This window comes from Xenopus laevis, chromosome 1L (assembly GCF_017654675.1).
Source record: "Xenopus laevis strain J_2021 chromosome 1L, Xenopus_laevis_v10.1, whole genome shotgun sequence".
NCBI classification, from domain to species: domain Eukaryota; kingdom Metazoa; phylum Chordata; class Amphibia; order Anura; family Pipidae; genus Xenopus; species Xenopus laevis.
Genome location: NC_054371.1, coordinates 229,583,560 through 229,596,989, shown reverse-complemented (window position 1 = coordinate 229,596,989; position 13,430 = coordinate 229,583,560). Strand labels below are relative to the sequence as shown.

Sequence of the window (13,430 nt, the reverse complement as noted above, 5' to 3'; positions counted from 1 at the left end):
TTAATTAAGTTGCAAACTTGGTATCTTTTTCTAGCTGTTCAGTGCTGGAGATCAGAGAGAAAGTCGGGACATTTCAGTAACAATTTAGGACTGTGGGCTGAGCTGGGACTGTCCTGCGAAAAACAGGACAATTGGGAGGAATGGCGTAGGCCTAGGGGCCCACAAAGTTTGGGGCCCCCCATATTTTTTCCCTGGGGGCCCGGCAGGCCCCTGACCCTGTTGCCGAGTCACAAAAGGGAAGGTTACACTTGGAAAAACTGGGGTACATCAGCTTCCCAGACTCATTAACATTAAAGCTGTTTTTGGGAAATAAAGGAACTTTCCCAGCTGACGATAGACTACAATTCCCAAAATGCCTAGGGAGCCAATAGAAAAGTTTCTGCCACATTTAGATTATAAACTCACTGGGTCAGTATTGTGCTTAATTAACTATGGGGCAGATTTATTAAGGGTCGAATTGAAAATTCAAATTTTCAAGTTGTTTTTATGGCCAAAACTGTCCAAACTCAATTCGAGGTTTTTTTTTTAAACAAAATTAGAATTTGCTTTTCGATATTTATCAAACCCTGGCCTTTTAAGAATTTGAATTCGACTATTCGCCACCTAAAACCTTCTGAATTCATGTATAAGCCAATGGGAGAGACCCAGTGACCAACCTGGAGTTGTTTGTAGCCTTCCTGACATTCGAGTTTTTTTCGAGTTTGGTCGCGTTCAATTTGAGTTTTCGGGCAGGTAAAATTAGTCTGAGTTTTAGATACTCGTTTTTTTTTCTTAAATAACCCCCAGTCAAATTTCGAGTACAGTAGAACCCCCATTTTACATCCCCTGATTTAAAGTTTTCTCTTATTTTACATTGTTGTTTTGGGGTCCCACCTATATATTATACATAATACATTTCCCTGATTTTACACTTTCATGGATTTTACACCAGTTTTTTCTGGTCTTCTGAAACACGTAAAACTGGGGGGTTCTACTGTATATTTGAATTTAAGGGAGTTTAAAAAAACTCATATGAATTTAAAATTTGACCTTTGATAAATGTGCCTCCCGTGTTGTATATTTAGTCTCTCCATTACTTGCATTAAATCCCTTTTCTGTGCTGAGGGGATGGGTGAGTATAAAGTGATTAAATCAACCTGGTGCTGATCCGAGTGGATTTAGAGGAATGAAAATGAACATTTAGTTGATTCAGGACAATCAGCCAGGGAACATTTATGCCCATTCAGTAAGGAGCTGCATAACTGTGCCCTTTCCAGATGAGCGATATCTCATATATATATATATATATATATATATATATATATATATATATATATATATATATATATATATATATATATATATATATACACACTGTCTATACCAGCAGGAACCTCCTTAATATGCAGCAAAGTTGGGGAGTAAATCTCCTCTCGGACGCGGCAAGAGACGACTTAATCGTTCTGCTGACAGTCGCCATTCAAATAAGATTAAAAAGAGCTTTTCAAGTCCAAATGTCTGGGAGCCGACAGGTAAAGTTTGCAGGAAAAGGTTTATTAAAGCCGTAATCGCCTGAGCTTTCTCTCTCTCTCTCTCTCTCTCTCTCTCTCTCTGCTTTTGGCCTGGGGGGACAAACAAATACTTATACACAGCGTTTAAGTTGATGAGGATGTTGTTGATGGCCGAGTAATGAGGGAAATACCTGAGACGGGGTGAGTGATGGGGTTAGAGCTAAGGGCAAGATTTTCATGCAGGGATTAGACTTCTACATCTTCCAAACTGTCAGATTTTACTTAAAAGACTTAAATATCATATACACACAGACAGTAAGTGTATAATATATAGACACCCCCATATCATATACACACAGACAGTAAGTGTATAATATATAGACACCCCCATATCATATACACACAGACAGTAAGTGTATAATATATAGACACCCCCATATCATATACACACAGACAGTAACTGTATAATATATAGACACCCCCATATCATATACACACAGACAGTAAGTGTATAATATATAGACACCCCCATATCATATACACACAGACAGTAAGTGTATAATATATAGACACCCCCATATCATATACACACAGACAGTAACTGTATAATATATAGACACCCCCATATCATATACACACAGACAGTAAGTGTATAATATATAGACACCCCCATATCATATACACACAGACAGTAACTGTATAATATATAGACACCCCCATATCATATACACACAGACAGTAAGTGTATAATATATAGACACCCCCATATCATATACACACAGACAGTAAATGAATGTATATTAAAAATATACTATTTCTTCAGAATTTCATTAGGTAAACACTTTTAGGTTTATATCCCCTTTAATATGACTGGTTTAGCAAAGCCTCAATAGAAAATGGTCTATTTTTGAAGGGTTTGTTCTCCTTTGAGTTTATTTTAAGTATGATGTAGACAGTGATATTCTGAGACAAATATTTTTTTTATTATTTGTGGTTTTTGAGTTATTTAGCATTTTATTCAGCAGCTCTCCAGTTTGCAATGTCAGTAACCTGGTTGCTATAGTGCAAATTACCCAAGCAACCATGTATTTAGTTGAATAAGAGACTGGAATATAAATGAGAGGCCTGAATAGAAAGATGAGTAATAAAAAGTAACATTAACTATAAATTTGTAGACTTACAGAACATTTGTTTTTTTAGATGGGGTCAGTGACCCCCACTTGAAAGCAGGAAAGAGTCAGAAGAAGGCAAATAATTCAAAAACTCTGAAAAAATAAATAAATTGTAGAGAAAATAAACGGTTGCTTGGAATTAGCCATTCTATAACAGACTAACATAAAGGTGGACCACCCCTTTTAACGACTATATATTGACCAATGTGGATGTCTAACAGTCTGTTTATTTCCCCTTTTAATGATGATGATGATGGATAATGTTGCACAGCAATGGGGGAGTCGTCCTGTTAAACCTGCCAGTCTCAGGATGTGTTTGTGTGAGTCAGACATTTGGGGCCCCGCCGTGTAGGTGAGAGCTGTGAGGAACGTTTCATTGGAGTGACGGGAGTCTGACAGGTGCTGCCACACTGGAATGTCAATATCACTGCGCCTGTTACAAATCATTCCCCCCCCGGGCGACCTGCTTTGGTATGTGCTGTGATCACTGATGTGTGATTGGACGTCACAGTGATGGAGGCTTCAGGTGCTTAGGGCCCCATTTCTTATATTGTTTCATTTCTAAATGTTCATTTTAGCAACACTGTCAAATGATGTCATTTCCTGATTCCAAAGTCCTGCAAGTAACAAGTAAATATTGGGGTACATATTAACAAGTAAATATTGGGGTACATATTAACAAGTAAATATTGGGGTACATATTAACAAGTAAATATTGGGGTACATATTAACAAGTAAACATTGGGGAACATATTAACAAGTAAATATTGGGGTACATATTAACAAGTAAATATTGGGGTACATATTAACAAGTAAATATTGGGGTACATATTAACAAGTAAACATTGGGGTACATATTAACAAGTAAATATTGGGGTACATATTAACAAGTAAACATCGGGGTACATATTAACAAGTAAATACTGGGGTACATATTAACAAGTAAATACTGGGGTACATATTAACAAGTAAATACTGGGGTACATATTAACAAGTAAATACTGGGGTACATATTAACAAGTAAATATTGGGGTACATATTAACAAGTAAACATTGGGGTACATATTAACAAGTAAATACTGGGGTACATATTAACAAGTAAATACTGGGGTACATATTAACAAGTAAATATTGGGGTACATATTAACAAGTAAACATTGGGGTACATATTAACAAGTAAATACTGGGGTACATATTAACAAGTAAATACTGGGGTACATATTAACAAGTAAATATTGGGGTACATATTGCACACAAACCATTGCAGCCTGCAGCATGCGCTTATAGAACAAGTGCAATCTATGTGACCTTGGAATTCTATATCAGTATATGTTGGTGGTACAGGGATTCTGGGAGTTGTATGTCAGTATTTGGGGCTGGTACGGGGATGCTGGGAGTTGTATGTCAGTATTTGGGGCTGGTACGGGGATGCTGGGAGTTGTATATCAGTATATGTTGGTGGTACAGGGATTCTGGGAGTTGTATATCAGTATTTGGTGCTGGTACAGGGATGCTGGGAGTTGTATATCAGTATTTGGTGCTATTATGGGGATGCTTGGAGTTGTATATCAGTATTTGGTGCTGCTATCGGGCTGCTGGGAGTTGCTTATCAGTATATGGTGCTGGTACAGTGATGCTGGGAGTTGTATATCAGTATTTGGTGCTGGTACGGGGCTGCTGGGAGTTGTATATCAGTATTTGGGGCTGGTACGGGGATGCTGGGAGTTGTATGTCAGTATATGGTGCTTGTACAGGGATGCTGGGAGTTGTGTATCAGTATTTGGTGCTGGTACAGGGATGCTGGGACTTGTATATCAGGATTTGGTGCTGGTACAGGGATGCTGGGAGTTGTATATCAGTATATGGTGCTGGTACAGGGATGCTGGGAGTTGTATATCAGTATTTGGTGCTGGTACGGGGATGCTGGGAGTTGTATATCAGTATTTGGTGCTGCTATAGGGCTGCTGGGAGTTGCTTATCAGTATATGGTGCTGGTACAGTGATGCTGGGAGTTGTATATCAGTATTTGGTGCTGGTACGGGGCTGCTGGGAGTTGTATATCAGTATTTGGTGCTGCTATAGGGCTGCTGGGAGTTGCTTATCAGTATATGGTGCTGGTACAGTGATGCTGGGAGTTGTATTGAAAGTAGAGGTGAGACTAACAGCTTTGCCATCCCTGCTGAACATTATGTTGCTACAGAATAACCTGTGGTTTCCTTCTCATAAACAGGGCACCAATCAAATCCACATGCCAGATGGCTAATTAGCAATGTTTTCAGATGCACGCCGCAGACTGCAGTGGATTTCAGTACATAGAGCAAATCATTTAACTGCTAATTAGCCATGCGGGTGTTTCAGATTAATGGCTCACGGGGCAAATTCCAGCCAAGGTTTTTCAACTGGAGCAAAACATCTGAAAATTGCTCTGAGTTTGCTCCCTGTGAGTGTGGGTACTCCTGAAACTGTCAGCCCTGGCACCATTGATCCTAGGGTTGCCACCTCACCCCTTTAAATCTGGGCACAAATGGAATCCACAACCTGCATGGGCTAATTAGCATTCCATTTAGATGCATGGCTGCACATAAATCAGTTCAGTCTGCAGCATGCTAATTAGCCATGCAGGCAGCTGATGTGGCAGCTAAAGTAAAAATAAAAAGGTCAAAAACGGGTTATTAGTTTTATTGCTCATCATTCTCTATCTGGTCCCTCTTATATTATTCCTTCATTTTGCCCGGTTGCTACAGTCAAGGAGCCTAGGGGCAAATTCACTAACCCCCGAAAACTCGCCAACGCCGGCTTTGCTCACAGCGCAACACTTTGCTAGGCGTGGCCAAGCGAAGCAAAATCGCGCTAGCGTTGGCTAATTTGCATACAGTGGGAAGTTAAAGTTGAATGGACGTATATGTTGCAGCAAATACATTACACTACACAAGCCCAGGGAAAATAAAGTTGTTATATTGACCTACACATGAGCCCAGTGGGAAGCCGGTTACACCCAAAAAAAATGTACGCTCTTTTGCAGCCTATCACCCTGAAAAAGGAAAAGACGCCAGCGTTTTTTGGGACTTAGAAAAATGTTTCTGCTATTTTTTAAGGAACTCCTATCTACCTATGCACTTCGTCTGGTCTGAGGTGGCAAAGGCAAGCAGGGCTGGATTTGGGGAGAGGCCACCAAGGCCCGGGCCTAGGGCGGCAGGATTTTAGGGGGCGGCATGATGCCCAACCACACCCACATTGGTTCAGAAATGGGGGATGAGCAGGACATAGTTTTTTAAATCTCCCATGCACCAATCCCATTGCTCCGGTCCCGATGATGAAAATTTGAGTTAATTAAAGGGAGGGGATGGGGGTGACGAACGATAGAGGCCTAGGGGCGCCCTCTATGTAAATCCGGCCCTGAAGGCAAGTCTGGCGCAAGAGGTAACGTTCAATCAAATCCACAAAATCTTAGTGAATTTCATCCATTCACCAGAGCAAAAATTCGCCAGGTGTCAGGGAGCGAAGTACCGCTAGAGTCTATCTCTTTCGCTAGTGAAATTACGCCAATTTTTGCCCGCGTTAGTCACTTCACCCTTTAGTTAATTTGCCCCCTAGAAACAAGACAATGCAGCTAAATCAATGTGAATAAACTATATACTATATATACATATATATATAGTATATCGTTTATATATACGATATACTATAAGCTAATTGTATGGTGAGCTTCTGAATAAATCCCCCTTATTAATTGTGTTGTGTGACACTGTCCCTTTACAAGTCTGTACATTAAATAACCAGTATCCCCGGCTGTGCTTGGCCCCTTCTCAGGGATTGGGCCCCTGTAGTGAAAGCACATGGGATTGTCTCTTTATTTAAGGGATTAGCAATTACGCTCCAATCAGATAAATGGATTTAGCAATAATAATTGCACATGAACGTTGGCAGCAGAAGATCTGGCATTGTGAGGAGAAGTGCAAGCAAGCTGCGGGCCAGTGTCCCACTAATAGGACAAGGGATTATATCAGGGGTGAAAAAATGAATTCTATGGGTGATGCTGCGCTTGGGAGGTCGGCAGTGGGGCTAATCCCTGGATTTTCTCTCACCCGCACGTTGTTATGAAAATGAAATGTCTCTGTGCAGAGCTGCGGGGAGACTGGGAACGTCCTACAGAAGAAGCTACTTGGCTGCTCACACTATATGTTTGGTTCAGTATTCATGGATATTAGAAGTATTATAAATAAAACACCTGGTACAAAGGCTTTCTGGCCCCACTACACTAATACTAATATAGGCCACGTATGTGGGGGCCTGCAATGTGGAGCCCTCCAGCTGTTAAAGGTTTTGTTCAACTTCCAACACTTTTTTCAGTTTACTTGATTTCAGACAGATCACCAGAAATAACCACTTTTTTCCCCAATTATTTTCTATTTTCTAGGTGTGACCGGTTTTCTAATTTTCTAATTTTTTTTTCTAATAAAAAGTGTCATTTTTCACCTTCTGAAGCAGCTCTGGGAGGGGGGTCGCCGACCCTGTAAACTGTTCCAAATTGACACATTTAGTTGATCCATTTCTTATCTTTGTACCTGCTGAGCAGAATCCCTGAGTTTCATTACAGGTTAGAATTGATACAATAGTTACTGATACTCCAGAGATGCTGCTGAGAAATGGATCAACTCAATGTTGTAAAATTGTAACAGTTCAGAGTCTGCACCTGAATTACTGAGCTGTCAGACTCAAACACCAGAGACACCAACATTCAACTTTAAACTTAGATTTTGGAAAAACATTAAAAATTAAAAAATGGAAAGTAATTGAAAAAAGTCTTTATTTCTGGGGAATAACCTGAAAACAACTGAACTGAAAAAAGTGTTTGGAAGGTGAACAACTTTAAACTATATTATGTAGCAGCCCATTGGCCCCTTGACTTGTTCCCTTGTTACCATCTTGCCTTACTATACACATTATCCCACAGTTACACCCCCTTCCCACCTTATTACACATACACGATATTGCCTACACCTCCCTGTCACATACTATGTATATGTTGTATCCAGAATACTGGGAACACAGGGTTTTCCGGAAAACATATCTTTCTGTAATTTGGATCTTCATACCTTAAGTCTACTAGAAAATCATGTAAACATTAAATAAACCCAATAGGCTGGTTTTACACAGAAAAAGGAAATTATTTTAAAAAATGTGGCTTATGTGGATAAAATGGAGTTTTTTTGGCTAAAGGTTTCCGGGTAATAGATTCCATACCTTTATTAGTTTGCAGGACCCTCCGATATAATGCCTCCCTTGCAATTGTACCCCCTGATGGCTGCCCTGCTTGTGAGCTCAGGCTCAAGGTCACTGAGGTGGGGATGGATAAGGCTATAAGGGGATGAGACTATAAGAAGATGGATGAGACTATAAGAAGATGGATGAGACTATAAGGGGATGGATGAGGCTATAAGGGGATGGATGTGGCTGTAAGGGGATAAGGCTATAAATGGATGAGACTAGAAAGTGATGGATGAGCCTATAAGGGAATGGATGAGCCTATAAGGGAATGGATGAGGCTATAAGGGAATGGGTGAGCCTATAAGGGAATGGACGAGGCTATAAGGGAATGGATGAGCCTATAAGGGGATAAGGCTAATAGGGGATGAGACTTTGAGGTGATGGATAAGGCTATAAGGGGATGGGTGAGGCTTTAAGGGAATGGACGAGGCTATAAGGGGGTGGATGAGGCTATAAAGAGGTAAGAGGTTATTCTCCTTGCCCCTGCTGATTGCTGAGCCCATGCACAGATGCCCCAGTAGCAGAGAGAGAGTGAGTGCCTGTAGGAGGGCATTGTGGTGTCTGTCAGTCTGTCTAACTGGCGCTCCTCCTGCACAAGCATCTCCGTGTGAGACGTCAGCGTCCAGCCCAGATCATTAACTCCCCAGCTCTCCCCTTGTGTGTAATATCATGCAGATTCCTCACTGGTGATGCACAGAGGTCCCCAGTATTAGGGGACAATGCTGCTCCTTCTCTGCCCCCTAACTCCTAACTGACACCCCCTAACTCCTCCCTATTTTGTGTCCCTCAAACAGATGGCAAATCCTGTGACCTCAGCCTGTTGTGTTATTCTGGCAGCGATGATGATGATGATGGTATCGGCTCAGCGACGTGGCCAGGGTAAGTGCAATGTCTTGTCATGTGACCGGGCTGTGGGGGGGATCAGTCTTCATCATCACCGTTTAACCTCATCACAGGGGGCTCCAGAGGCTGCTAACCCGTTTCAGATCTTCCATCTAAATGGAAACATGTAGCACATCCGTGGGGGGTGGGACCCGGCTATGAGACTGTAAAACTGTTAGTTGTGTATGGGGGGCTCACAAGTCTTCTTATTGGCTTCAATATCTTCACTTTTCTAGCCCTTCAACTTAAACCACACTCTCTAGTTCCGTCACTATTTATCCTGCAGCTCCGTACAACTCCCAGCAGCCCTGTGGCTCCCCCTCTGAAGTGCTGTAACCTCTGTATCATATAGACTGTAACGTTTCTTATATAATTGTGCAGAACCAGTTCCATCAGTCCTGGCCTAGGAGCTTACCATCTAAACCAGAGTACTGGGGGACAGACATACAAACTGCATTCTCTTATAGCAGATATTACCCATCATGGGGTTGTGTGAATGTGATATCGCCTGTAGGGATAATAATAAAGAGCCCTGAAAATTCTCTGCTGGGCCAGACGCTTAAAATGCCAAAATGATGTAATGAAAGTGCTGGGAATCCCAAGGGAGGGGCCATATACTCAATGGTGTCTCGACTGCAGTCTGTCTGTGCTGCTCCTGGGAGCCCTGTGTGTGGCTCTAGGCAGTTGTCACACTGTTTGTGATACAACGTAACAATCATTTCTAATGAGCTCTGCAGTGTGTCTATGCCCATAACTCCCTGTACCCCAATGTAGTCGCCTATAGGGGTAGAACTGGTGACTTTGCTTTTTAAAGGGATTCTGTCATTATTTTTATGATGTCGTTTTTATTTCTAAATGACACTGTTTACACTGCAAATAATTGACTGTACAATATAAAATGTCATTCCTGAACCAGCAAGTGTATTTAGTTGTAATATTGGTGTGTAGGTGCATCTCAGGTCATTTTGCCTGGTCATGTGATTTCAGAAAGAGCCAGCACTTTAGGATGGAACTGCTTTCTGGCAGCCTGTTGTTTCTCCTACTCAATGTAACTGAATGTGTCTCAGTGGGACCTGGATTTTACTATTGAGTGTTGTTCTTAGATCTACCAGGCAGCTGTTATCTTATGTTAGGGAGCTGCTATCTGGTTACCTTCCCATTGTTCTGTTGTTAGGCTGCTGGGGGGAGGGGTGATATCACTCCAACTTGCAGTACAGCAGTAAAGAGTGATGGAAGTTTATCAGAGCACAAGTCACATGACTGGGGGCAGCTGGGAAATTGACAATATGACCAGCCCTATGTCGTATTTCAAAATTGAAAATAAAAAAAATCTGTTTGCTCTTTTGAGAAATGGATTTCAGTGCAGAATTCTGCTGGAACAGCACTATTAACTGAATTTTCTTTTTTACCATGACAGTATTCCTTTAAGTTGCTTTGGACCGGTACAGACCTATAGGAACCGTATGAACTCCCACTGGAGTTTTTTTTTTCTTCTCTTTTTCCCTTGGGGTGTGACAATACCAGGGTGGGTGGGTTCATGCCGGGTCAGTGAAATATATCCAAGGTTACAGGGTCGTGCAGCAAAATCTTTATAGAGTCCCCCCATGTTATTCTATGTACCCATTCACACTGCATTCATTGGTCACTTTCCCTGCTGGAATCTCTGGGGGGGGGGGTGAGAGAGTTGGGGTACATGTTCTTACTTATTCTTTCCCTCTGTGATGTCACAGTCTGATGGATATGGAGTCTGGACGGCTTACTAGATAAACCTGCTATATTCACTATACAGCACTTGTATGGGGAAGAGAACACTTGCAGCTTCATTAGACCAAGTGACTTTAATTCATCGTTTTCAACAACCATCCAAATTATGATTCTGTCAGTTTATGGGACAACTATGCAGTAAAATAAGCTAAAAGTGTCGATGTTAAACCATCTCTGTAACCAGTCACTGAATATTCCGACTCCAACTCTCTCTGCCATAGTGTCTGTGCACATGTGAGTGCTATACAGGTTTAAATGTTACGCTTGTCAGCAGTGAGATAGTTAATAGCCCTGTATATATCACAGGTCCCCTTATACAGCAGGCAAGTGGGTAAATGCTGCCAGAAGTACTGGGACAGGCTTGTGCCCACTCCATGCTGTCATTAGCCACAAATGCACGGAAGATAAATGACACGTGGGGAGAGGTTTCCTGATTGTGCCCATTATCCCGATCAATAAATAGGAAGGAAATATCTCCGACAGTTTCCTCACAGGGCCCAATAATGAGCAGATAAAATGGAAAAAAATGTAGAAGGGCAAAGAAAACATCTTCTGCCAACCAATCAGTAATGTTCCCTGTGTCCTTTACTGTCCTTTGCAGCACCCCTGGAACTATAGCAGGGTGACACCCCAATGTTTCTATATATCTGTAACCTTGTTATGAGCTAAGGGGGCCCAGTCTGAAGGTCAGTTAGGGGGAGATTTGGGGTGAGTGCTTATTTGTACCCTGGGTACCCCTGGAACTATAGCAGGTTGACTGTTACACCAATGTTTCTATATATCTGTAACCTTGTTATGAGCTAAGGGGGCCCAGTCTGAAGGTCAGTTAGGGGGAGATTTGGGGTGAGTGCTTATTTGTACCCTGGGTACCCCTGGAACTATAGCAGGGTGACACCCCAATGTTTCTATATATCTGTAACCTTGTTATGAGCTAAGGGGGCCCAGTCTGAAGGTCAGTTAGAGGGAGATTTGGGGTGAGTGTTTATTTGTACCCTGGGTACCCCTGGAACTATAGCAGGGTGACACCCCAATGTTTCTATATATCTGTAACCTTGTTATGAGCTAAGGGGGCCCAGTCTGAAGGCCAGTTAGGGGGAGATTTGGGGTGAGTGTTTATTTGTACCCTGGGTACCCCTGGAACTATAGCAGGGTGACACCCCAATGTTTCTATATATCTGTAACCTTGTTATGAGCTAAGGGGGCCCAGTCTGAAGGTCAGTTAGGGGGAGATTTGGGGTGAGTGCTTATTTGTACCCTGGGTACCCCTGGAACTATAGCAGGTTGACTGTTACACCAATGTTTCTATATATCTGTAACCTTGTTATGAGCTAAGGGGGCCCAGTCTGAAGGTCAGTTAGAGGGAGATTTGGGGTGAGTGTTTATTTGTACCCTGGGTACCCCTGGAACTATAGCAGGGTGACACCCCAATGTTTCTATATATCTGTAACCTTGTTATGAGCTAAGGGGGCCCAGTCTGAAGGCCAGTTAGGGGGAGATTTGGGGTGAGATTTTATTTGTACCCTGGGTACCCCTGGAACTATAGCAGGGTGACACCCCAATGTTTCTATATATCTGTAACCTTGTTATGAGCTAAGGGGGCCCAGTCTGAAGGTCAGTTAGGGGGAGATTTGGGGTGAGTGCTTATTTGTACCCTGGGTACCCCTGGAACTATAGCAGGGTGACACCCCAATGTTTCTATATATCTGTAACCTTGTTATGAGCTAAGGGGGTCCAGTCTGAAGGTCAGTTAGGGGGAGATTTGGGGTAAGTGTTTATTTGTACCCTGGGTACCCCTGGAACTATAGCAGGGTGACACCCCAATGTTTCTATATATCTGTAACCTTGTTATGAGCTAAGGGGGCCCAGTCTGAAGGTCAGTTAGGGGGAGATTTGGGGTGAGTGCTTATTTGTACCCTGGGTACCCCTGGAACTATAGCAGGGTGACACCCCAATGTTTCTATATATCTGTAACCTTGTTATGAGCTAAGGGGGCCCAATCTGAAGGCCAGTTAGGGGGACATTTGGGGTGAGTGTTTATTTATACCCTGGGTACCCCTGGAACTATAGCAGGGTGACTGTTGCCCCAATGTTTCTATATATCTGTAACCTTGTTATGAGCTAAGGGGGCCCAGTCTGAAGGCCAGTTAGGGGGAGATTTGGGGTGAGTGTTTATTTGTACCCTGGGTACCCCTGGAACTATAGCAGGGTGACTGTTGCCCCAATGTTTCTATATAGCTGTAACTTTGTTATGAGCTAAGGGGGCCCAATCTGAAGGTCAGTTAGGGGGAGATTTGGGGTGAGTGCTTATTTGTACCCTGGAACTAAAGCAGGGTGACACCCCAATGTTTCTATATATCTGTAACCTTGTTATGAGCTAAGGGGGCCCAGTCTGAAGGTCAGTTAGGGGGAGATTTGGGGTGAGTGCTTATTTGTACCCTGGAACTACAGCAGGGTGACACCCCAATGTTTCTATATATCTGTAACCTTGTTATGAGCTAAGGGGGCCCAGTCTGAAGGCCAGTTAGGGGGAGATTTGGGGTGAGTGTTTATTTGTACCCTGGGTACCCCTGGAACTATAGCAGGGTGACTGTTGCCCCAATGTTTCTATATAGCTGTAACTTTGTTATGAGCTAAGGGGGCCCAATCTGAAGGTCAGTTAGGGGGAGATTTGGGGTGAGTGCTTATTTGTACCCTGGAACTAAAGCAGGGTGACACCCCAATGTTTCTATATATCTGTAACCTTGTTATGAGCTAAGGGGGCCCAGTCTGAAGGTCAGTTAGGGGGAGATTTGGGGTGAGTGCTTATTTGTACCCTGGAACTACAGCAGGGTGACACCCCAATGTTTCTATATAT

General features: G+C 42.5%; 1 protein-coding gene across 4 annotated transcripts in view; it reads left to right on the top strand.

Moving 5' to 3' along the window:
- LOC108718850 (ciliary neurotrophic factor receptor subunit alpha) overlaps positions 1–13,430 on the top strand; it is a 294,616-nt gene that overhangs the window by 181,109 nt on the left and 100,077 nt on the right. For all 4 annotated transcript variants that reach the window (XM_041570397.1, XM_018267357.2, XM_018267339.2 and 1 more), the window contains one exon: positions 8,725–8,809. In XM_041570397.1, the coding sequence (XP_041426331.1) occupies positions 8,725–8,809 (85 nt within the window). The remainder of the gene's footprint in view (positions 1–8,724; positions 8,810–13,430) is intronic.